At 42.0% G+C, this 25,641-nt stretch overlaps 1 protein-coding gene across 13 annotated transcripts in view; it reads right to left on the minus strand.

Annotated features, from left to right (window-relative positions):
- FRMD4B (FERM domain containing 4B) overlaps positions 1-25,641 on the minus strand; it is a 324,897-nt gene that overhangs the window by 103,283 nt on the left and 195,973 nt on the right. For 12 of the 13 annotated variants that reach the window (XM_045493504.1, XM_045493497.1, XM_045493503.1 and 9 more), the window contains 3 exons: positions 18,549-18,614; positions 16,423-16,517; positions 7,494-7,586 (listed from right to left, as the gene is read on the minus strand). In XM_045493504.1, the coding sequence (XP_045349460.1) occupies positions 7,494-7,586; positions 16,423-16,517; positions 18,549-18,614 (254 nt within the window). Of the gene's footprint in view, positions 1-7,493; positions 7,587-16,422; positions 16,518-18,548; positions 18,615-22,813; positions 22,923-25,641 lie in introns of those variants that run through there. The other variant, XM_045493508.1, reaches the window with a different exon arrangement.

Below are 25,641 nucleotides of genomic sequence, written 5' to 3' on the forward strand. Positions count from 1 at the left end.
GCATTTTGAACAACGCTGAGCTTGTGACTGGCGTCCCGCGAGGGGCCTCCTTCTGGGTTTCAGTCCATCATTGTGGGTAATTTCAGGCACTCACTGTGGCCGCGGGCCTAAGGAGATTCCTATCAGATCCCAATCCACATTCTGAGCAGGGAGATCTCTGCTTATTGCTTATAATGACCCTGCAACCTCCTAGTCTCGCTTTGTAACACATGCTGAAGACAGCAGAGTAATTTAAGATGTACTGCACTGTCTCCAAGCGATTAGGCAGGGCTTGTGGGAGTCTCAGATGCTCCTTTTATCTCTGGGAGGGGTGCAGTCTGGGAGAATTCCCCAAGGAAAGCACTGTTTGCTTCCACAACGTGCTCCCCCGCCAGGAAGACGCTCTCTCACTTCTGAATTTCTCTAGGAGAACCAGAGAGAGCCCTCTAGGGGAGCCTGTAGGAACCTGCCCTGTCGCTCCACTGCCACGCTGTGGCTCTTTGTGAGCTGCAGGAGGAAGGGCTGGAGGCCCAGGAGGGTAAGGGCCTTGCTGTGACCTGTTGGAAAGGGGAGGAAGTCTCCAGCCCCAGGCAATCTGAAGTACCCAAGTACTTGCTTCTTCCCTTCAAAACTGCAAAACAGTCTTGCTCCTGTCCTCCCTGAAGAAGGTAGGGACACAGGCTTGGAGAAGGAGGCAGGAAGAGAGGCAGGGGAGGTAAGATGGATAGGGTGGGGACAGCTGGGCACCGTGAATGATGAACATGGAATGATGAACAGGGCAAAAGTGACCTAAGCCAGACGGTCGCAAACCTTCCACATTCAAAGACTGTATGTGTATCACATCATGACATTTTTTTTTTTCATTCATTCAACAGTGTCTGTCATTTATACCATAAAAATCATTAACATCGGGGCGCCTGGGTGGCGCAGTCGGTTAAGCGTCCGACTTCAGCCAGGTCACGATCTCGCGGTCCGTGAGTTCAAGCCCCGCGTCTGGCTCTGGGCTGATGGCTCAGAGCCTGGAGCCTGTTTCCGATTCTGTCTCCCTCTCTCTCTGCCCCTCCCCCGTTCATGCTCTGTCTCTCTCTGTCCCCCCCCAAAAAAAATAAATAAACGTTGAAAAAAAAAATTAAAAAAAAAATCATTAACATTTACTGAGGGTCCACCTTATATGTTTACAGGTTTAATCCTCCAACAACAAGGTCCATTTTACAGCTGAGGAAAATAGGCCCAAGAGAGGGTGCAAAACACCACAGAGCTAATAAATGGAAGAGTTGGGATTCAAACCCAGGAATGATGCCGAAGCACTGATTTTCGGTAGGTGGACTGGGGTGCCTCTGGCAATGCTGAAGACATTTTTTGGATTACCTTGACTTACAGGGCATGCTGGCATCTAGTTGGCGGAAGCCTGGGACCCTGCAAACATCCTACAATCCAGTATAACTGCCCATGACAAAGAATTACCTGCCCCAAATGTCAATAGTGCTGCTATTAAGAAACTCTGTGCTGAAGGCCAAGCTTTAACTTCTGCACCCTACAGCTCTTTGCACAAGTCAGATTACTCATTCTTTCCTTCTGCCCTTTCAATGTCACCCTGAGGACTGGTTATGTAGGAGAGGGAGCCGATTCCCACAAACGAGGTCTGCTTTTGATCAGAAAGCACACTGAGGAACATAATCCTGTAAGAAACTGCAGTTGGGATTGGGTACGAGTTTTGAGGTGTTCTGTGTCTTTCTGGAGCTCTCCTATGAATTAGGATGTTGGATCCTCACAGATGGAGGCCTCTAACAAGTGCCTGGAAATTCAAGAACGGGTTATGCCATTTAGGAGGTCACGGTCAATATTAAGGCAATTAACAGTCACACCGTCCAGGTTCTGGGATATTGCGCGCTCAGATGGGAGTGTGGTGGGTGGCCCAGAGCACCAGCTGACCCCACACATCTGCTCAAAGAATCTCTGCTGGGCCCACACTAGGAGGAATCAGCTATTCCTCTGGGCTTTTGATCACATTCCTCCTTGAGGAGATAAACTTTGCTGTCTTCTCCTGCTCTTTGATAGCTTTAAAATAACTCAGGGTTAGCCACTCACAAAGTTTCTAACTTCTCTTCCTTTTATCAATCGTAATGCTTACATTAAAAAAAAGTGCTTAAGTAATGTGTTCACTGTAGGAAAAAACATATATAGATAAACAAAAAGGCAAAAAAAAAAAAAAAATCATTCCCATAATCATTCTACCCAGAGATTAACTACTGTTGACATTTTACACTTTTCCCCTACTCATAGATTTTACACAAGTGCAATCATGTTGCACATATTATTTTGGGGTCTGCTTGAATATATTGGGGTGTCTTTCCATAGTAATGTCTCTTTTTTCACCAGTCTCTCTTTTTTTTTAAACCTGTTGTGTTGTATTCCATATATGTATTTGACTTTCTTAAAAAAAAAAAAAAAATCAGGTGGAATGATGGGGACCCACAGGTTACAGTCATGATCCTTCCTTGAGTTTAACTCTTTTTTTTAATTAAAAAAAATTTTAATGCTTATTTATTGTTGAGAGAGAGAAAGGCAGAGTGTGAGTGGGGAGCGGGACAGGGAGAAGGAGACACAGAATCCCAAGCAGGCTCCAGGCTCTGAGCTGTCAGCACTGAGTCCAACGTGGGGCTTGAACTCATGAACTGTGAGATCATGACCTGAGCTGAGGTCGGATGCTTAATCAATTGAACCACCCAGGCGCCCCAAGTTTAGCTCTTATTTAAAGGCTGAGTGTTCCAGAACCAGGCCAGGGGGTGCTGAAAGCCTGAGAGAGTCTTTCAAATGCTCCATATTTTCAGTAACTTTGACAGAAATGGAGTGTTTTCCCTTCCATCCCCCACATTTCTACTACTCTCCAATGAACACAGAGAGTTCTCAGCCCTGAGTGTCACAGACAACGCTTTAAGGGTTACCTCTGAATGGCCAGTTACAGTCCTGGGGCATAGCAGAGGTGACCTGGAAAGAGGAGGAGGAAAAGCAGGGAGGAGAAGACGGAAGACCAGAAAGGGAGGGGGTTGGAGGAGCAAGCAAGAAGTAGTCTAAGAATAAGGGAGTGCAAGACCCTGAGACACTGCTTTGTGTGGAGCTGGGTGGTACCAGCCTGAGCCACCTCCGCCTGCCCTCCCCAGAGGGGATGGGAGGTTTTCCAATGAGGTCACGCCAAGTCCCTGCTCTCTGATTTAAATGCTTGTGTGCTCACTCACTATCAAGCTTTTCAAATGCTCACATCTGGGCTGCATTACCAAAGAGGCCCATGTGTTTGCAGAAGATAATTTACAGCAGCAAATAACAACCCCTGGCCTGGGGAAGTCCCCCGCAACCGGGGGAGTTTGGACTCACATGGAAATAGAGAATTGGTTCCATGAATTACGGTGCAGAAATAAATGATGGGGCCTCTATACACCCATGTGGCACACATGTATTCAGCATGTATCACTGAGCTTTTATAACTAAAGAAAAGACAAAGGTTTAATCCTGAAGTTCATAAAGGGAAAGCTAAGTGCCCTCACCCTTCAATGTTTTCTTTCTTCCATGCAGAAGCAGCACGTGTTTTTGAGCTGCTCCCTGCGTCCTGGGGGAAACTAACCAAGAGAAAGTCGCCCTCTCCCCGAGACCCCCCTCTCTGACTGCAGGACCCCATTGTTTAGCTTAGGACTCAGTGAGATGATGCATGTCAAATATTTAGCCCAGTGCCTGCCATAGGGTTAATACTACATTTCAATAGAGAGAAAACTTCTTGAGAGCAAAACCGTATGGTATTTTTCTTTTTCATAAATACTACAACTTTTTAAAAATTGATATTTTCTTATATCTTTATAGCACTTTGCAAAATTATTTTGTATCCCAATCTCTCTTTATTTGTCACACCAACTTGAACAATACCTTACTCACTGTCTTTAGTGCACCATATCGGAATCTGGGCCAGAATGTGGGGGATTTGGGAGTTGGAGGGGTGTGACCATATAGTTTGAGAAATTCCTAGGACGATTCAGAAATGTGTCCCCCCTCCCTCTGGGGAAGTACTGGAATGAAACGTACTTAAAAAAAAAAAAATCTAATCTCTTTTATTAAAGTGATCAATTGTTCGCTGTGAGAATGCCATAACTTACTGAACCTATCTTCATTGTTGACATTTGGATATTTCTAATTGTTTGCAACAAAAATAACAGGGATGCATATCCTTGTAATGTGCTACCACTGTAGGGAATCCTTTCTCATTGTGCATTAACTACTTGGTGACTGCACCTCAGTGACTGCTCTCAGTTATGGAATGAATAAATCACAGGGATGGAAGGTACAACATGGGCAATACGGTCAGCCGTATTGTAACAGTGCTGTATGGTGACAGAGGGTAGCTACCCTTGTGGTGAGCCCAGCATAATGTATAGAGTTGTCAAATCACTATGTTGTACACTTGCAATTGATGTAACATTGTGTGTCAACTATAGTTCAATTAAAAAAAAAAAAAGAAAGAGGTCCTGCCTATTTCCAGAGGCTCCGTAGTGACCAATATCCAAACAAAACCAAAAGCCATCTTTGGTTCTATTCTTCACTGACTAAATGTGTAGCCAACTCAGGCAAGACCTCGAGGGTTATTGGCGGTGTCTACTGGGATATAACTCCCACCAACAGTTTTGTTCTCTCAAAAGAGAAGGCTAGAGGCCCTCTGGGAGGCACTGGACTTCACAGGGATGCATGTAATCCCCTTCCTGAGATCTCCAGAGAATGACATTCCACTAAGTGACCTCCATCAGTTAATTCTTTGTGTGCTTTTGCCTTATCATTCCTTTAATTAAGTTGCCGTAACAACAAGTACTTAATTGGAATAATAACAAAGACTATTATGATCTCACTGTACTGTTGGGAGGAAAAATTACGCAAATAATTAAAAAGTTGATAAGGGTTTTAAACATGCAAGTAGTTAAGGGGAAGTAATGGCTTGTGATTATGGGATACTCTCGAGATAACACTCAAGTAAGTGCTGAAACTCACGGAATGAGTAGCAGGCTACTTGGGTATCTCAGGAACCTGCTTCGAAAAGATAGGACTGCCTTATGAATGACTGAATAGGAAGGAAGACAGAGCTTTCTCCCCTCTTATTTTGAGACCAAAATTAGACCAGATATCAGCTGTTCAAGAACGAGTTCACAGTCTGGTGACTAAATAAATGGTAGTTGTTAAGTTCTCCAAAGACAAAGGGTTTTGCTGAGGAGGTATGCTGCGTAAATACTACATGTGTGTGCAAAGATAAAAAACCAAGGATGTCAGGGTGCCTGGGTGGCTCAGTTGGTTAGGCATCTGACTTCAGCTCAGGTCATGATTTCGCTGTTCCCGAGTTGGAGCCTTGCATCAGGCTCTGGGCTGACAGCTCAGAGCCTGGAGCCTGTTTCAGATTCTGCATCTCCCTCTCTCTCTCTGCCCCTTCCACATTCATACTCTGTCTCTCTCAAAAACAAACATTAAAAAAAATTTTTTTAATTAAAACAAGATTAAAAAAAAAAGCAAGGATGTTAACTGCAGCCTACATTAACATAGACATAATTGGAAGCAGCCTAGGTACTTCATAGGGGACTGGACACCTCAATTACGAAAGTGCAAAGAAATAAAGTAGATTTTTACATAAACAAGGAAAAATCTCCAGGTAAAAACAAAGTAAGTCACCAAGTAACTATCATCCTTACTTTTCTCTAAGAATAAAAGGGAGCTGGAGGTAGAGGGGAGGGAGGAAGGCTGGGGAGAGAGTAATTTCATATAATTTGAAATGTTTACAGTGACACTATAACATTTTGTGAAAAAATATATTGATGTTGGGCCACTGCTCAGACACAAGATGAAAATTTCTCTATTCTCTGCCCCCTGCTTAATTACTAATACTCACTTTTTCCTATTGCTTGCTAGTTTGTGTTTGCCCTTTTCTCGATTTCCACAAACACACACACTCATGTCATACTCTTTCCAGGAAAGTCCTGTATTTTTCTTTAGGATTTCCACCCATTTCTCCACACCAGCTATGCTCCTGGACAAATCACCATTTATGTGACCTCCTTCCTGGGTTTCAAAAATACGATTTCTGGTGACATGAAAGAAATTCTAGGCCAGTGTGCAGAGCGAAAAGCAAAAAACAAATTGGGGATCATCCATACTTTATTTACTGAGTAAGAAGCAGTTATCATCCACAATCACCATCAATTCATATAAAACAAGATGCTTAAAAAAAGGTGGGACATCTTATTACCACACTTTGGATTTAATGTAGCAGACTCAAGTGAAAATTTTGTTAAAAAGTGTGTAAATCAATATGATTTTGTTAGGTAATCATAGTATATAAATTCTAAAAAAGGATAATAAGAAGCTTTCACGATGATGTCATAAAACAAAGCATATTCTTTCTTTCTTTTTTTAGTTTTGCTATCAAAATGATAAAAGGATCTGCTTCTGAATTAGACTGTCTAATGTGGGGCTTGAACTCATGACCCAGAGATCAAGAGCTGCATGCCCTACCGACTGAGCCAGCCAGGTGCCTCAAACAAAGCATATTTCAACATCCAAAAAATAACATAAGCCCAGAATACAGAAACATGCTTTAGGTTGATCTAGCGTTACGAAAGCTTATTTAGATTCCTGGGAAATCTACTACCTTACCTTATTTTACCATATTTGGCTTCAGACAAAGAAGACAACTTATCATGAAATTTATCATCAAATTTAGGTAGTGAGAAGAGTGGCTAATGCACAAAAAGGGGCTTTCAGCAAGACTGGTAGTGTTTTATTTCTTAAACTAGGCACAGGAACACATGTGTTAATTTTTATAACATTTTATTTATCTTAGAGTGTTCCCATCATGGGCGGGCTCTAAGAAATCACTGTTTGAGTTGAATGCATCCATTTCTGGAGGAAACATACATGGAGGCCCATAGGTATGGGTAAGTGAATTTCCTAATTAAGCAGAGCTCAGAGAACAGGTCAAGGACTCCTTACATCTTTCTCAGCAATCTCTCTGCCTGCAAGCTGAATTCAGATTTCTGTACGGTTAAGATAATTCCTTCCATGAGCATTTGTTTGCATTTTATCGTCTATTCAAACTAAGGCGTGAAATTGTATAAAATTCAATCCTATCCACAGTCTAGGAAATGTCCAAACATAACATATAACAGTAAATGTTTGCCATATTTCAAATGAAAAAAATGCTAAAGGTATGTTGAGTCAGAAACAAGTTATGTACTAAAATACAATGTATTTTTCACCTTTCAGTTGATCCAGAGGACTTTGAGGAATAAAGGAAGGTGATTCTACCCTTCATCTTCAAAGAAAACAATCCTACACGGTATCTATGGCAACTTAGTCTCCAGACTAAGACAGTAGAGAATCTTTTTCACATAATGTTTTGATGGGTCTGTTCTTTTTTTTTATTCTCTGGTGGATCATCAGATTTTTTTTTTTTAAGGGAGGTGAGAATGCTGGATGTTTCTATCAATACCTACCTCACAGCGAAGTGCAAAATGGTTGCGCCTGGTTTCTTGGGCAGATCATGGTCAAGAACTCGGTGATCTAACTGTAGCCAGTTCTGCTGACCTCTGTAAGAGTAAAGGAAAGAAAAAGGATCAAACAGAAGTCAGAGAAAGGTTCAATAACACACAGGGTTGGCAACGCTGTGGGGAAAGTGTCATACACGGATGGTAGGTGTATGACCTGTTACAACTGGTACTAAGACCAATTTAACAATTACTATCTAAATTATAAAAGCATCTGCCTCTGAACTAGACTGTCCACGTGCAAGAGTTTAGCAAGATAAACTTGTGCATGTGAAAAACGGCCTAAGTATAAAGTCACTTACTTTAGCATTGGTTGTAAGAGGAAAAAGGCTCAAAACAACCTATACATGTCCAACAAGGTCATGTTTAAAAAAATAATTTAAACTGAGAAATAATATACAATGTAGCCACACAAAAGAGGGAGAGTATGTTGACAAACCTATTTTTAACAATTTCCAGACATGGTGTTGAATGGAAAAGCAAGATGCATGACTGTGAGTACAGAATATAGCCCTTTTAAAATTAAAAAATACACACACACACATATATAAAATATCTCTGAGATGATAAATAACAGACTAACACTGGGTGCCTTTGGAGGTAAAAAGAAAACTAATTGAACCTTAATACGTTAATCTTTAAATTCTTATTAAATATGATATATGAATATTTTAGATAGTCAAGAAGGAGAAAACTGGTTTAATGAAATCATCGGACACGTATAACAGTACTACAGTTTCTTTAAAAGTACAGGGTCAAAGGCTCTCTGAGTGCTGTTTCTATACGTATATTATGGACCTCCTAATATTTAAGCTTGTATTTGTTTATTTACTCAAAAGCCTAAAGTTCATGGATATAAACAGTTCTCCTTAAATTGTGACCTCTCAGGGATTAAAAGGATTGATGACTTAGGATCATTTCCATGACTTTTCCAAGGCTGTCCAACCAGTTGGGCCATTTTAGACTGTATATTCCCAGAAGGCATAGACTCCATCTTGCTTGCTTATGTAAAACTCAAAAACATGCAAATAGTGATGGGGTGTAAAATTATAATAAAACCTGTAATGGGCCAGAAGATATTTTCCAACCTATTTTGGTCTTTGAGTAAATAATTTTTAACTCAGAAAACTCTAAGCTGTAGTCATTTTAAGTAGATAGGAAATACTAATAATAGTAATAATAAAGAAGAAGAGGAAGAGAAAAAGAGGAAGAAGAAGAGGGAAAAAAGGAGGAGAAGGAGAATGGAGGAGGAGGAGGAGAAAGAAAATGGAAGAGAATGGAGGAGGAAAAAAATGGAGGAGAATGGAGGAGGAGGAGGAGGAGAGTGAAAGAGGAGGAGGAGGAAGAGGAGAATGGAGGAGTAGGAGGAGGAGAAAGAGAATGGAAGAGAATGGAGGAGGAAAAATAATGGAGGAGAATGGAGGAGGAGGAAGAGGAGGAGGAGAAGGAGGAGGAGGAGAAAGAGAATGGAAGAGAATGGAGGAGGAAAAATAATGGAGGAGAATGGAGGAGGAGGAAGAGGAGGAGGAGAAGGAGGAGGAGGAGAAAGAGAATGGAAGAGAATGGAGGAGGAAAAATAATGGAGGAGATGGAGGAGGAGGAGGAGGAGGAGGAGAAGGAGGAGGAGGAGAAAGAGAATGGAAGAGAATGGAGGAGGAAAAATAATGGAGGAGAATGGAGGAGGAGGAGGAGGAGGAGGAGGAGGAGGAGAAAGAGGATGGAGGAGGAAAAAAATGGAGGAGAATGGAGGAGGAGGAGGAGGAGGCGGAGCGTGAAAGAGGAGGAGGAGGAGAAAGAGAATGGAAGAGAATGGAGGAGGAAAAAATGGAGAATGGAGGAGGAGGAGGAAGAGCATGAAAGAGGAGGAGAAGGAAGAGGAGAATGGAGGAGGAGGAGGAGGAGGAGGAGGACGAGGAGGAGGAGGAGGAGAAAGAGAATGGAAGAGAATGGAGGAGGAAAAATAATGGAGGAGAATGGAGGAGGAGGAGGAGGAGGAGGAGAAAGAGGATGGAGGAGGAAAAAAATGGAGGAGAATGGAGGAGGAGGAGGAGGAGGCGGAGCGTGAAAGAGGAGGAGGAGGAGAAAGAGAATGGAAGAGAATGGAGGAGGAAAAAAATGGAGAATGGAGGAGGAGGAGGAGGAGGAGCGTGAAAGAGGAGGAGGAGGAGAAAGAATGGAAGAGAATGGAGGAGGAAAAAAATGGAGAATGGAGGAGGAGGAGGAGGAGGAGGAGGAGAAGGAGGAGGAGGAGAAAGAGAATGGAAGAGAATGGAGGAGGAAAAAAATGGAGAATGGAGGAGGAGGAGGAGGAGGAGGAGCGTGAAAGAGGAGGAGGAGGAGAAAGAGAATGGAAGAGAATGGAGGAGGAAAAAATAATGGAGGAGAATGGAGGAGGAGGAGGAAGAGCATGAAAGAGGAGGAGAAGGAAGAGGAGAATGGAGGAGGAGGAGGAGGAGGAGGAGGAGGAGGAGGAGGAGGAGGAGGAGAAAGAGAATGGAGGAGGAAAAAAATGGAGGAGAATGGAGGAGGAGGAGGAGGAGCGTGAAAGAGGAGGAGGAGGAGAAAGAGAATGGAAGAGAATGGAGGAGGAAAAAAATGGAGGAGGAGGAGGAGGAGGAGCGTGAAAGAGGAGGAGAAGGAAGAGGAGAATGGAAGAGGAGGAGGAGGAGAAAGAGAATGGAAGAGAATGGAGGAGGAAAAAAACGGAGGAGAATGGAGGAGGGGGAGGAGGAGATGGTGGAGAATGGAGGAGGAGGAGAGTGAATGAGGAGGAGGGGGAAGAGAAGAATGGAGGAGAATGGAGGAGGAGCAGGAGAAGAGGAAGAAGAAGGAGGAGGAGGAAGAGCAAGAGAAGGAGGAGAAGGGTAAGGAAGAGAAAGTGAAGGAGAAGAAGAAGGGCTTCTCATTATCGAGTAACTACTCTGTGCCACCTAACCTGGAACTTTTTACATATTACAGCTATATTTTACAATAAGGTTGCAAAAAAGGTGGCAAAGTTAAGACTTAAGTTCAGGGCTTTGAGTACAAGACTCTGGATACAGGAAACTAAAGGGTTGAATCAGCTTTTATAACTTTGGGCTGGTCTCTGTCACTTACTAGTCTCAACACTGGAAAAAATGTGTCTTTGTTTCTGTGATTTTAAGATGAGGCTTATGATAATTGTCCCTAGCTTTACTTGGAGGACTATTACAAAGATAAATAAGCTGATATAAATGATATAAGGGGAAGTTTTTAGAAATACTGCTTTTATGCATAAAAAATAGAAACATGGGGGTTAGAAGGTAAGAGATTCTTCCCCTGTATTTCATGCAGTTTAGAATGGTATCGAGGGGCGCCTGGGTGGCGCAGTCGGTTAAGCATCCGACTTCAGCCAGGTCACGATCTCGCGGTCCGTGAGTTCGAGCCCCGCGTCAGGCTCTGGGCTGATGGCTCAGAGCCTGGAGCCTGTTTCCGATTCTGTGTCTCCCTCTCTCTCTGCCCCTCCCCCGTTCATGCTTTGTCTCTCTCTGTCCCAAAAATAAAAAAATAAACGTTGAAAAAAAAAAATTAAAAAAAAAAAAAAAAAGAATGGTACTGAGTTAAAGACATATGCCAACTTCAGACATGTTCAAATATATGTCTTAAAATACATAAAATAGCATATAGTATCAGGTCTCAAAAGTTTTTAGGGAAAATGAGACTAATTTTGAATCATTTTTCTTGCTTTTATATAGGAAAGATGTGGCATCATTAAAAAAGCACAGTGTATATTTACATGAACTTGCGTGGAATCATGTCCAAGAATGAATAAAGCAAACTGTATAATACCATATACAGCATAAATCAATTATATTAACCAAAGATGCACACTGAAAACACCATTATCTATGGATGAAATGCTTATAGTTCTAGAGAGGTCTAGAGTAAACTGCAACATTTGGAGTGGGACGATAATCAAAAGGGACTGGCTTCAACTATCCTGTTAAATGATTTTTATAAAAAACACATTTATGTATATGTAATATAAAAATATTTTTTAAAGGATAAATTAAATATTATATTTTAAAAAATCTACCCAGGGGCACCTGGCTGGCTCAGTTGGAAGAGCATACAACTCTTGATCTTGGGTCATGAGTTTGAGTCTCACATCAGGTGTAGAGATTATGACAAAAAAATAATAAACTTAAAAAAATCCATCCATAATCTCACAACAAAGTAAAAATAGAAGAACAAAAAATGGAAAACTACCCATAACTCTATCACTGAGATATAATTAAGGTTAACGTGTTGTTTTACAGTCTCTGAGACTAAAATGAGATCAAAAAGCACTTATTGCTTCTAACCTGCTTTTCTCAAATTTTTCCATCAGCAAATATTCTAGATCTAATCAGTATCTCACGAAGTTGAATCTACACATTCACCTCTAAGAAACTGTGCACGCAGGTCAACCCTAAAGCAAACTTTTTCGGCGAGAGGGTGACGAAGTATATATAGAAGTATATGGGTCAAAAAGCCCTCATCTCACATCCATCGAACGGGATGGTAATCAAAACTCACAACTGTGTTGTAAAACCTATTTATTTCTTTATAAACAAAGCTTATTCAACAAAGCCTTTCAAAACAGTGGAATTAAAAAAAAAATCAAGTGAGTTGAAGAGATGGGAACCATTATGGCGAAATTCAAGGCGGCTATCTCAGGAGGGCGAGAGTGCCCTCTAGGGGTGAAAGACTGCCTCTGCACACCGGTCACCAGGAGGTACTTCCAAGCATAATCTCAAGGAACTCTACCCCGCCCTCCAGCAGGGCCACGGATTTATTTTTGTTGGTCACCATCACTACCTTTCTTATGTAATGGCACAACTGTATTTTTCCATTTCTCTTCTTGGCCTGTGGAGTAGGGCATAGACAGTGGCTAGTTTCATTGACAAAATGTTCCCCTCAGCGTTGCCTTACTCTGTTTAGAGAAGTTCACTGAAGGCAAAAGGCTGATGTGGCATCTAGGTTGGAAAATACAATTCAGACAGCATCCTGGGAGGGATCCGACTCAGTGGTTTTATGGGGGGGCGGGGGAAAGGGAGTGCTGAAAGAAAATACTTTCCAAAAATATTTACCAGACAAAGAAAAAGAGCTAGGCTTGTGACCAAGACATTCCAAAGAGACACCCTTAGACAGAAGCAATTTTCCAGACCTGTTCCCCAGAAAGGTGGAAATGGCCAAATCTACCCCCATCCCCCCCAAGCCCTGCTCATACTTCTTCTGAAAATAAACACAGCTAGAGCCAGAAGACACCTTCCAAACTGGTCATAATTCAAAAATAGACTCTGCTGTCACTTGCAGGGGAGTACACAGAGGACAGTTTGGAGCCAGGCTTCTTGGAAAGACTATAACCATCAACCACTGTCGCCAAAGGAGATAGCTGGAGGAGGCGCCTGAGTGAGACTTTCTTCTCTCAGGAGAGGATTTAGAAAGAAATCCCAGAAGAGAAGAGGGGGAGGGTGGCCCAAGGCATTAAAGAAAGTCATTCATATTATTCCTTTTCCTTCTGAAGAGAAAGTCTGATATCTGCATGCCCGATTTATGCACTGCTTGGTTATGCTCACCTGAACTGGGAGCTTTCCCAGAAGCCATCCATGTAGCCAGGACCCCCTTTTCAGCCCACCATGAACACTGTAGCCTGGGGAACTTGCAACACCAGTCATAAATTATGTAACTCCTGGGCATAACATCCTGCAGTGGCCTAGGATCTATGTGACACGCAGGGCTCACTCACCTATGATCTTGTCCGTCTTATATCTTGCTCCACCGTGTAATCATATACATTACCATGCTCATGCACTGGCCCATAGAATAAGTCTTCCCTGGAATGTCATCTTCCATTCCTCTCCACTCTACCCCAAGTCTACTTGCCTTGCACTGTCCATTGGTAATTACCCTCTTTTTTTAAAAAAAATTATTTATTTATTTATTTATTTATTTATTTATTTATTTATTTATTTTGAGAGAGACAGAGAGCCTGCAAGTGGGGGAGGGACGGTGAGAGAGAGAATCCCAAGCAGGCACTGCACTGTCAGCATGGAGCCCGAGGTGGTGCTTGAACCCACGAACCATGAGATCATGACCTGAGCCAAAATCAAGAGTCAGATGCCCAACCGAGTTACCCAGGTACCCCTGTAGTCATCCTCTTGTGTGAATTGCACTCGAGTCCTCCTTTAGCCCTTTCTGGACACTGAACTTACTGCCAGTACCAAAAATAGCATGACAGCTTCCTTTTAGTGGGTGCCTGTGCACGCCTGACCTGACTTAACAGTACATCATACTAGTACCCTTTACACGTGTCCTATATAGTCCTTATTATATAGGTACTATTATTATGCCCGATGTACTGATGAGAAAAGCAGAGGGTCAGAGATGTTAAGTAACTGGCCTAAAATCACATAGCTACCACAATTCTAAAACATCTACTCCTTGCCTCCCTTTCAACCTTTAACTTGCACCACTTTCCTCCTTACTCTCTATATTCTAGTCACAGTGGATTTTTTTTTCTTTCTCAAAACTACAAAATAACCGCCCCCCCCCCCAAAGTCTAGCTCAGTCTCACCTCAAGGCTTTCACACTGGCTTTTGTCTGGAATGCCCTCCAACTTTTGCAGAACTGGTTCTTGCTTTTTATTACATGTCACCTCCCAGAAGTGTTCCTTGTCCACCGATCTAAAACTGCCCCCCCCCCAATCTTTCTTGATCATGGCCTTGATCATGTTCTTCCAAGCACGTATCGTTTCTAGTGATTTCTCACTGATCTATGTGTTTGTTCTGCTAGACCACACCGTTGCAATATAAGCTCCAGGAAAGCAAGCACCTTGTCTCTGCTGTGCACAGCTGAATCTCTGGAACGTAGGACAATGGCTGGCAATTGGTGAGCACTCAAGAAATATTTGTTGAATGAGTAAGTTATTCCAATATTCATGCTTTTTGTCTCTATTCTATGTGACCTCTCTAAATTAGGGCTTACAGCACTTACAGTTTAACCATATAACTTAGCCATTATGTATTTTAGGATTTCGCCATATTCTATTTGCTATTGTTGCATTCACAATCACTTACAACCTGTGTGTGTGTGTGTGTGTGCGTGTGTGTGTGTGTATTTGTGCATGCGTCTAATCACTGATTCACATGAAAGCCTTGTCTTTCCAGTGAAGAGCTTGTGGTTAGAGGTTTATCTGCCCTTCCTATTTCACCCAGCAGAGGACTGATCATATAGGGTCTCAAATAGTTGTTGCGTGAACTGATAATTTTGTGATTCTGAGTGAGATGAGTGATGTCTAGTTTACTTTCTTTCTGGTTTGTGGAACCCTATTCAGGAAGCATCCTGGGCCTGGGATCAAAATTTTCAGGTTTTTGTGTCTCCCAGCAAGTGATTGCCTGGTGTTGTCCAGCCCAAGTCCTGAGCCTGATGGCATTTCCTGCGGGGAGTGGGGGGTTGTTGGGGGTGGGGGTGGGTCCTAGGCTAGTGGCCCACCTAGGCTGGAAATAATCAGAAGCAAGATATTAAAAAAAAGTAACCCCTTCTTGTGATTATTTTCTGCCTGGTTAAACTAAAGAACTGAAGAAACATTTGAACTTGGAGAGTACAAGAAGAATGCTCACTGGTAGGCCAATATATTCTGTGCCTGGAATGCATTTTCTTGAATTTTATATTTGTTTTTTTTTTTAATGTTTGTTTATTTATTTATTTATTTATTTATTTATTTATTTATTTATTTATACTGTAGTATTTATTTATTTATTTCCTGACAAAATGACTTCCAGCAAAATGCAACAAATTTTGTCTTTGAAGCCTAAGCAATCGTTTCATCCTTATACACTTTTAAAATGGCATTATAGATGTTGAATGTTTCTTTATTTTAGAGAGACAGAAAGAACATGAGTGGGGAGGGGCAGAGAGAGAGACACACACACACAGAATCTGAAGCAGACTCCCGGCTCTAAGCTGTCAGCACACAGCCTGATGCTGGGCTTGAACCCAGCAACCGTGAGATCATGTCCTGAGCCAAAAAGTCAGATGCTTAACTGACTGAGCCACTCAGGTGCCCCCAAATTCTTATGATTTTATTGTTATATATAGGTCTCATTTCAGAAAGCATTTAAATTATTGATAAATATATACAATGTCCAAGTTAACATAAAAAATGAAGGTAAAAGAAAAAAAGATAGTGAAGAGATGACATAAAATGGACCTGAGTAGAACTGGAAAAGTTTATTCTGTATTAAAACTCTACAGTATTTTTCAGGTGGGCCACACATCTGCCTTTAAACTTTCTTGCCATCAACACCCAAGACATTAATTCTCATTTCAATATATGAGTGAATAACAATCTAGTATTTCTTTTTATGGTTATTATTTTGAGAGAGAGAGAGATGGAGCACGAGCAGAAGGGGCGGAGAGAGAGGGAGAGAGAGAATCCCAAGCAGGCTCATGCAGAGCCCTACGCAAAGCTGATGTTGCAAACTGTGAGATTATGACTTGAGCAGAAATCAAGAGTCAGATGCCCAATGACTGAGCCACCCACACACCCCAAAAATCTAGTGTTTATATCAATCATACACATCTACATTAAAAAAAAATGTGCAGATGTACTAGCAACAATAACAACCTCATTACAAAACAAATTTCTAAAACACTTAGGGCAATATTTTCATGTTTAAAAATGATCAATATTCCCTTTCTTCTCCCTTTCCACTAATAGTCCTAGGAGAGAAATCCTGTTATTAAACAATATTTAACTAAGCAGGGCATATTCTAATTCTTGGGGCATTTCCAGCAATTTTTTGCTAATTGTGAATGACAGTGAGTAGGTAGTCCAGATGAAAGGGAAAGAAATGAACGTTACTAAAAGACTTACGTGTCGTCCGTAAATGTTATTCCAAAGTACTCCTTTTCTTTCAGGTTGAAATGTGAAGCCACAAGGTCCAGCAATTCTCTTGATAAAAGTTTGGGCTGTCAAAATAAAATGTTATCAGAAAAGCAATTTCGTTGCCTCACTCTCTTTTTGCTACCACCCTTCTCTGCCCCAAATAGTTCAAAGCAGCTTTTGTTTGTTTGTTTTTAAATATCTGCCCCCTTTGGCTGCCTAGGTTAATCTACTATAGACCATCTCCAAGAGATTGGGACGGGGGGAGAAATGGTAATAGAAACATCAATGAGATCGTCAGTTTCATGTATTTGCCATTCAGTCCAGTAATTTACTTTTTCCTCCCAGGGGACAATGTATTTACTAACATGATGATGTTTTGGAAAAATACTTTTTTTAAAAGTCATTTTGAATGTTTATTTTTATTTATTTTTGAGGGAAAGAGAGCATGGGTGCACCACCAGTGGAGGGGCAGAGAGGGAGGGAGGGAGAGAGAGAGAGAGAGAGAGAGAGAGAGAGAGAGAGTCCCATAGCACAGAGCCTGCCATGGGGTTCAATCCTACAAAACATGAGATCATGAACTGAGCCAAAATCAAGAGTTGAATGCTTAACCAACTGAGCCACCCAGGTGCTCCTGAAAAAATACTCTTTTATAGGCACTATGGTGTTAGTGACCAAGACAAAGAATATCAAACACCTCACTACGTGGACTGTAGGAATAATCTTGCCTGCAGGGTGCCAGTTGAAGAGGCTGGAGACCCAAGGCTGTGGGATCAGAGATAAACTATGACTCTACTACTCGTTACCATTTATTGTCCCAAACTCCTTCTATCCATTATCTCACTTTGTGCTCAGGATGAGCCTATGAGATAGGGGTTCTTATTGCCCTTTTATAGATGAGGGGGCCAAAGTCAAGAAAAACTAAGCACCCAGATTGATGTTATAGTCAGTAAGGTCAGGGAATTGAACCCAGTTCTGTCTGATTCCAAAGCCTACGCTTTTCATCTCTCTCTCTTGAGACGGAGTGATCTTACCCATTGTATATACGATTGTCACCAGTGTTTCCTAAACACTTAGAAGAAGGATCTAATCTATGAACTTTTGAGTAGCACTGGGCCTGGTGGCAAAATGCATGTTTTGGAATCAGGGGGAACATCCCGGGTGATAGCAGACGCCTGATTTGCAGGAACAAGGGAAGAAAAGGGTGATATGCAAGAGGGCATCTACATAGACTCTTTCTGAACTTAGAGCCAAACAGTTTAGGGCTCATTATGGTGGTTTGAGAGTTGGATGTTTGCTGCTGGGGAAGAAAGAATGGTCATGATTAAAAAAAAAAAAAAAAAAAGAAAGAAGAAAGAAAGAAACAGGCAGAAATCTGGACTAAAAGGTCCACTCTGGCTAAACAGTGTTGACTATTTTTATTCTAATTGAAGCCTATGCATAGTGGGTGAGAAACGAGCCACAGAAGGGAGAAGAATTTAGGGTTTGGTCAAAGGAGAGAGTTCTGGCTATAGCTACAGTGTGGCTATCAAAGGGAATTTCCACAATTTCTTTTTAGGTCCTTGGTCCACAGTGTTGAGTAAATGAAGAGAGAAGGATCAACAATTAAAATATCACCACTCATATACTCCATATATGTTACAAAAAGATTTCATTCTCATATGTAATCTAGCTTGATTTTAGCCATAATTCTTTGAGGGAAAGTAAGGAGTCTCAATCCCGGTGCACAGCTGATGAAGTGGGGTATTTAACCTGGACACTGCCGTGTGGCAGCAAAGTGGCAGGATGCAGATTTGCAGCTGACAATAACCCTTTCGGAGAAAGATTACAGTGCTCCGTTTACCCACAAGAGGTTCAGAGAAGTAAAGCTACTTCCTGGGGGTCACACAGCTACTGACGGTCAGAGCTGAGATTAGAACCCAAGGGTCTCCAATCCACATCCCCAGGATATAATTATTCTCACAGGTAGACCAAGTCTTCTGACTTAGCAGCTGTCCTTTTGCCCCTCAGACAATCCCAAGTTATTGGCACACATAAGTGAGTAGCCTCAACAGAGGCCATGAGGCTCACAGAGGGAACCAGTCAGTATGGGCTGTCTCTTCATGGGCAACACCTACCTGAACCAGCAGCTCCAGCCTCCTATCATCCAGAAGGTGCACCTGGCAGTGTCTGCCTTCTGTCATCTGTGGGGACAAGATAGCAAGAGTGGCATCAGTGCTGGGGCTGGCAAGCAACCCCCTGACCTCGATTTATAGTTTGTTTTACATGTGATGTGTTCAGCCTAAAAATGCCTTCAGTTGAGTCAATCAACAGCCTCGATCACAGACAGACTCATGAGGTGGCATTAGCTGTTGGATTAGTCAACCAATCAATTAATTAATTTACTCTTGGATGTAAAAAAGAATGAAAAGCAAAGACAACCCAATATATTGAAAAAATAATGTCTATATAGTGTATACAAGATTATACTATGAAAAGTTCATTTCTTTCCTAGAGGAAACTACTACATTTATCACTGAATCAATATTTTGTTTTTCAAAGGAAAATTCCTATATTCATTGATGTATTTTAATAAATAAAATACATGCATAATTGTAAAGGAAAAGATGACATTACAGTTAAAACTGAAAGTCTCCATCTCTGAAACGTCTGTCCCTTTTATAGTATATCACTACCATAATTAAGAACAATTACAAACACTTAAGATACATAGTTAAGAACAATATCCATCAGCATAAATTTCCAATTATATTTATTGTCACTTATAATTGCAATACTGGGAAATATTCTTTGTCAAATATTTAAACAATACATAGAATACAAAGATCCCCCTTCACTAACTCACATTCCACAAATCATTTTACCTGTAGAAATCACCACCCTGTCAGTTTGAGGATCATCCATACAGACTGTTTTTACATGTATGTTCAGATATAGATATATACATATTTTCCAAAAATTCAGAGTAAATGGTTTGCTTTGAATATTGTTATATTGGACATTACCTAAGTGAGAAAAAAGCCAGAGCAAGATTTAAAATAAGGTCTACCTGAACAACAACAAAAAAAGTCATCTTTTTTAATACTCTCCTATACAATGGGAAGAAAGAAATAAATACGTCAGTTCAAATCACTTTACTTCTTTGGTAAAACCCACACATGGGGCGCCTGGGTGGCGCAGTCGGTTAAGCGTCCGACTTCAGCCAGGTCACAATCTCGCGGTCCGTGAGTTCGAGCCCCGCGTCGGGCTCTGGGCTGATGGCTCAGAGCCTGGAGCCTGTTTCCGATTCTGTGTCTCCCTCTCTCTCTGCCCCTCCCCCGTTCATGCTCTGTCTCTCTCTGTCCCAAAAATAAATAAACGTTGACAAAAATAAAATAAAATACAGTATTAAAAAAAAAAACCCACACAAACAAACCTCAAAAACATGTACTATGGAAAGAGAAAAATCAAATACTCAAAAGATCAACTGATACAACATGAATCCATTAAGGAGTATGTCAAACTCGTACAATATATATATATATATATATATATATATATATATATATATATATATATATTTTAAACAGTTCTTTTTTTTTCAACGTTTATTTTTGGGACAGAGAGAGACAGAGCATGAACGGGGGGAGGGGCAGAGAGAGAGGGAGACACAGAATCGGAAACAGTCTCCAGGCTCTGAGCCATCAGCCCAGAGCGTGACGCGGGGCTCGAACTCACGGACCGCGAGATCGTGACCTGGCTGAAGTCGGACGCTCAACCGACTGCGCCACCCAGGCGCCCCAAACTCGTACAATATTTTAAGTTACTCTGTTATCGCATAATCCCAATGTATTTTATTTCCTGATTTTAAAAAAGCATCTTTTTTTTCCCTTTCCATCATACTTTGCTCAGACTAGTCAATTTTCCTTTTGTCAACGCATAATTCTATCCTAGAGAATTAAATAGTAAATGTATTTTTGTGTGTGTGCATGTCTGCCCATCTCATTACAATCACAGTCAGTGGTGGCCATGTTTGTACAACTTGGTCCTAGCCCTTCAGCTTCAGACTTCAGCTGATTGGACCAGGGAACAGACACCTGACTCAAGCTGGGCCAATCAGAGCCTCAGTCCCGAGAATCTGGAATTGGGTCGGAGAGGATGAGAAAGTGGTTGCTGTAGGGGCTGCGGTGTGTGGACAAAACGGAAAGCAGTCTGCAGAGAGAATGAAGGAGACAAGCAGCTGGACGGGGGCAAGAGAAATCATGCAATCTGAAAGGGAAAGCTCGAGAGAGTTGCTGTCTGGGTTCCTAACGTCTTTCTAGTCACTCGTAGTCACTTCGGCTGGTTCGGGTGAATTCTTGTTCTTGAGTTCCATGAAACACCTCTGTATTCTTTTAATAAAGCCACTTCTTCTTTCTTATTGAAACTAACTTGAGTCAGATTCTGCTTCTTGCAACTAAAAGCATCTTTGTAAGATACCACAGGTATCTATACCTAAATCAGAACAAAAGGTTTCCAAAGGATGGACCCCCCACATGATATCATTAATATAGAGAAGTCATCTACTCATAATCACTGATCAACAAATACAACAGCCAAGAGAAAGATTGGGGGGTTGGGGAATGAACAAACATCCCAGTAGGTGAAGGGACAAGTCGCCACATAAGACAAGCTGGAAAAGGGCAATGCAGATGAACCGGAGGGGAAAAAATGCTACAGTTTTATGCCCACACTGGCACATCCATATTCAGTATTCACCGAGCCCTTTCCTCTGTGGGAGGATGCCTCCTCGGGGAGGCCAGAGTACTGCTTTGATCACCTCTAAGCAATAGAGAGGACTGCCCTTGTCACTTGCTTAAATCAGAGGTTGAAAAGTTGTGGATGTATTTTTTTTTTTTTTTGTCAGAACAATGCTTATGAATAAATTTTAGTTGATGACATTAGAAATCAGAAGATGCGGGGCGCCTGGGTGGCTCAGTCGGTTGAGCATCCGACTTCAGCTCAGGTCACAATCTCACCGACCGTGAGTTCGAGCCCCGCGTCGGGCTCTGGGCTGATGGCTCAGAGGCTGGAGCCTGCTTCCGATTCTGTGTCTCCCTCTCTCTCTGCCCCTCCCCCGTTCATGCTGTGTCTCTCTCTGTCTCAAAAATAAATAAATGTTAAAAAAAAAAAAAAAGAAATCAGAAGATGCCACTTAAGAAAAATGTAGATGGTATGATCTGGAAACACTGGGCTGGATGTCCTCCATGGCAACATTTGGCCAGGGTAGGGCAGAGCAGCTCCCTCTTTCGATGGGGTTTGTGGTCTCTGCCTCCCCAAAATTTATTATCCGCCAGGTTCCTAGGAGTCCTGTCATGAGAATAAGCAAACCCCTCTTTAAGTTCACATGGTACCAGGGAAGAGACAAAACAATGTCAAATGAGGGCCTGCTGTGCACCAGGCCAACTGCCAGACACTTGACCTTCATTAACATATAGTATTTCCACTACTATGCAAGCCTATGAAAGGGGCATCCTCATTTTGTTTTGTATTGTTTTGTTTGGGGGGACATCCTCAATTTAAGCACCAGGAAACCACGGCCTGAGAAATGATGTAAGTTGCATAAGCATTCTAAGCCAGACTTGGGCTCAAAATCATATTTTATCTCTTACTAGCTGTGTTACCTTGGAGAAGATACTTAACCTTTCTGAGCCTCATAAGCAATGTCCTGGTAGCTTTCAATCTGATATCCCTGAGAATGAAATAAACCACTTCGACAAAGACAATTATTATACTCCTTATTTGCCTAAAATTTAACAAATAGCTAATAAACCTTCCTATAATTCATTTATTCTCCCATCAAAAACATTTTTATTTTTTAATTTAGAGAGAGATGGAGAGCATGAGTGGGGGTGGGGGGGCAGGGGGAGACAGAGAGAGGGAGAAAGAGAGTCCCAAGCAGGCTTTGTGCTGTCAGAGAGGAGCCCAGTGAGGGGCTCGATCCCATGAACCCTGAACCCTGAGATCATGATTTAAGCTGAAATCAAGAGCCAGATGCTTAACTGACTGAGCCACCCAGGTGCCCCTAAACATTTTTCTTTTTTCTTTTAAGTTTATTTATCTATTTGAGAGAGAGAGAGAGAGAGAGAGAGAGAGAGAGAGAGAGGAAATCCTAAGCAGTTTCCACACTATCAGCACAAAGCCTGATGCCGGGCTCAAACTCATGGAACTGTGAGATCATGACCTGAGCTGAAACCAAGAGTCGGACACTTAACTGATGGAGCCACCCAGGCGCCCCCAGAATCACTTTTGAACTCCATAGACACCATCCGAACATTTTCAGGCTTGACCCCTCCCCAGTGGCACCCCTCCTCACGTGGAATAAAAACATTAAAAAATCATCTCTTTGGAAAGTTTCACTTACCACCCACACAGACTTGATACCCTTCCTGCCACTTCCTCTTCCATTCAACCCCAGGAAGATGAAGATTAAAAATCGTACATATTGGATTAAAACTCCCACCTCAGTCTGTGGCTGCCCTGTGTTTGCTCCCCAGTTGGTGGAGTGGGTCCTCTGATGCTAAGCGCTGGGTGCTGGTGGAAGGACCTTGTCCATCTGGTCACCGGTCAAATGAGGAAGAGCAGAGGGAAGTGAGAATTGGGCACAGGCCAGACCTCTGGCTTCGGGGTGTGCCCTGAGGCCCTGACCTGTAGCCCATAGTGGGGTTCAAGTCTGTGTGAAAACGCCCCACCCCCAGCCCCCAATACCACGACCTGATTTAGGAGAGAAGAGAGGAGGAAGACTTGGTAAGAAATCCAAAGGCGAGTCCAGATAGGGCAGTGTGGGACCATTCATAACAACCAGGGTCAACTCATAAAGTAAGAGGAAATCACAACTACAGAAAAAGACCAGAACCTCAGCCCTGCTTGGGTTTTGCACTAGTGGTTCTTTGGAACAAGGAAATACAAAAGCTTGGTAAGGGAAGCGGCAAGCTGCTTTCTTTTTTTCTTTCTTCTTCTCTCTTGTTCTTTTGACCTTTTCTGAAAGCCTAGCATGAGAGGGTCTACCCCATAAAAAATGACTCCTCAGGATTTTTTGCGGGGTGACCCATCTGAGGTCTAATTCGCCATCATCCCTTGCCTGGATATGTGCAAAACCGGCTGTCTAACCAGGCTCCATGCTTTTATTTGAGTCCTGTAAGGATCCAAACTCCACATGGCTATTCCTCTCAAATACAGATGAAATCCCTTCACTTTCTTGCTTAAAATTGCCCAAACTCCTTACCTGGTCAACAATGTCCACGCAACCAACCCCTTACCCTCTCTAATTTTATTTCCAAGCCATCTGCCTTTGTACTAACATACCATCCACACTGGCCTTCTTTTTGTTTTCAAAATAAAGGTTGTTCCTCCTTTGAAATTTTGCATTTGCTGTTCCCTCTGGAATGCCCTTCCCTGGGTCATTGCATGATTAGGTCCTTTCACATCTTTCAGATCTTAAATCAAAAGCCACTGTTTCTAAGAGGACTGTCCTCAGAATAAAGTGGAGACTGGATACTCTCTCATATCATGCTGCTTTATTTTCTTTATAGCTAATACTTTTTGTTAGTTTTTTGTTTTTCTGTCATCTTTCTTTTTTTTTTTTTAAAGCTTATTTATTTATTTTGAGAGAGACAGAGAGAGTGTGGGGGAGGGACAGAGAGAGAGGGAGACAGAGAATCCCAGAGAATCTCTGCACTGTCAGCAAGGAGCCTGATGTGGGGCTCAAACTCACGAACTATGAGATCATGGCCTGAGCCCAAATCAAGAGTCGAATGCTTAACCCACTTAGCCACCTAGGCATCCCTCTGTCCTTATCTTTCACCATCAGAATGTTAGATTTCATGGCAGAGACCTTGATAGATTTGTTCACTACTGTATCCCCAGGGCCTAGAACAGTGTCTGCAGGGTAAGGATGTGGTCAATAAATACCTGAGTGAAGGAACGCCTTTACTGCTCAGAACATAGACACAGTTAATAATGAAATAATTTCACAAATGATTTAAATTTGCATAGCATAATGTAAAGTGAGGATGTTCCAAAACACCTCCCAAGCCTTGGCCCAGACAGACTCTCTACATAACAAACAAGCTTTCTACCCTGAAAACAAGGTGTGCTATTAAACTCTTCATCAGATGAGATATTCTGGAAGAACTGGAGAGAGGTAGAAGGGTGTATCTAGGACGTTCTTACTTTGGGATCTATTGAGTGGACGGAGTTTTATATTTCACCCAAATGATGTCAATCCTAGCTGAACAGGGGCTCCTTTATATCATCTCTGGGTGTTGACTGAATATGAGCTATTGACACTCCCGTTCAGAGAATGGCCTAGACTGACACAGATGTCTCCATACCGAGTCAGCTGTGATTTTCCTTCGAGTTCTTTCAAGATGGTGCCTACCCTCCCAATGTGCAATCATCGGGAACCTCTTTTACCAATCTCAACGAACGATTCTCCTAGCTTCTATAACCACTTACTATGTCATGTGAGTGCACGTGCAAGTTTCTCCTCTCATGCTACTTACATTCCTGGGAGGCGAAGAGTTTTACAATTTAGATTTTGTAGATGACAAAAGTGAAGTGCAGAGAGGTTAGGTAACTTGTCTTGAGTCATGTTACTATGAACTGGGGTGGAATCTCAGGTTCCCTTAGTTGCATAGGAGCAGGACTCCTGCATGTCTTGTAGGTTCGCTGGGAGTAGAGGGCAAAAAGGAGGTAGTGAGAGGGAGAGGGGCAGGTGGCATAAAAGCAGCAAAGGGAGAAAGGAAAATTGGCTGGGTGACGAGAATGATAAAGAAGTGGAGAATTCCGTTTTCCAAAGACAAAACTGGGTAACTGAGTGATCTGACTTAGGAAAAATGTTAACAATAATTAATGGCCATTAACCACGTGCCTGGCACTAATCCGAGCCCTTTCCTTTATTTACATGGGCTATTTAAATTCATTTTCAATTATGTTTTTATTTTATTTTATTTTACTTTATTTTATTTTATTTCATCTTATTAAATTATTTTTAGTAATCTCAACTCCCAATGTGGGGCTTGAACTCACGATCCAAGATTAAGAAGTACATGCTCCACTGACTGAACCTGCCACGTGCCCCTGAATTCGTTTCATAACAAGCCTGTGAGGCAGATTCCAACACTAGCCTCATTTTGTGGATGAGAAAAATCGAGGCTCCAAGAAGGTAAATGACTGACTCCAACTCCACAA

The sequence above is a fragment of the Leopardus geoffroyi genome, chromosome A2, assembly GCF_018350155.1.
Source record: "Leopardus geoffroyi isolate Oge1 chromosome A2, O.geoffroyi_Oge1_pat1.0, whole genome shotgun sequence".
NCBI lineage: Eukaryota > Metazoa > Chordata > Mammalia > Carnivora > Felidae > Leopardus > Leopardus geoffroyi.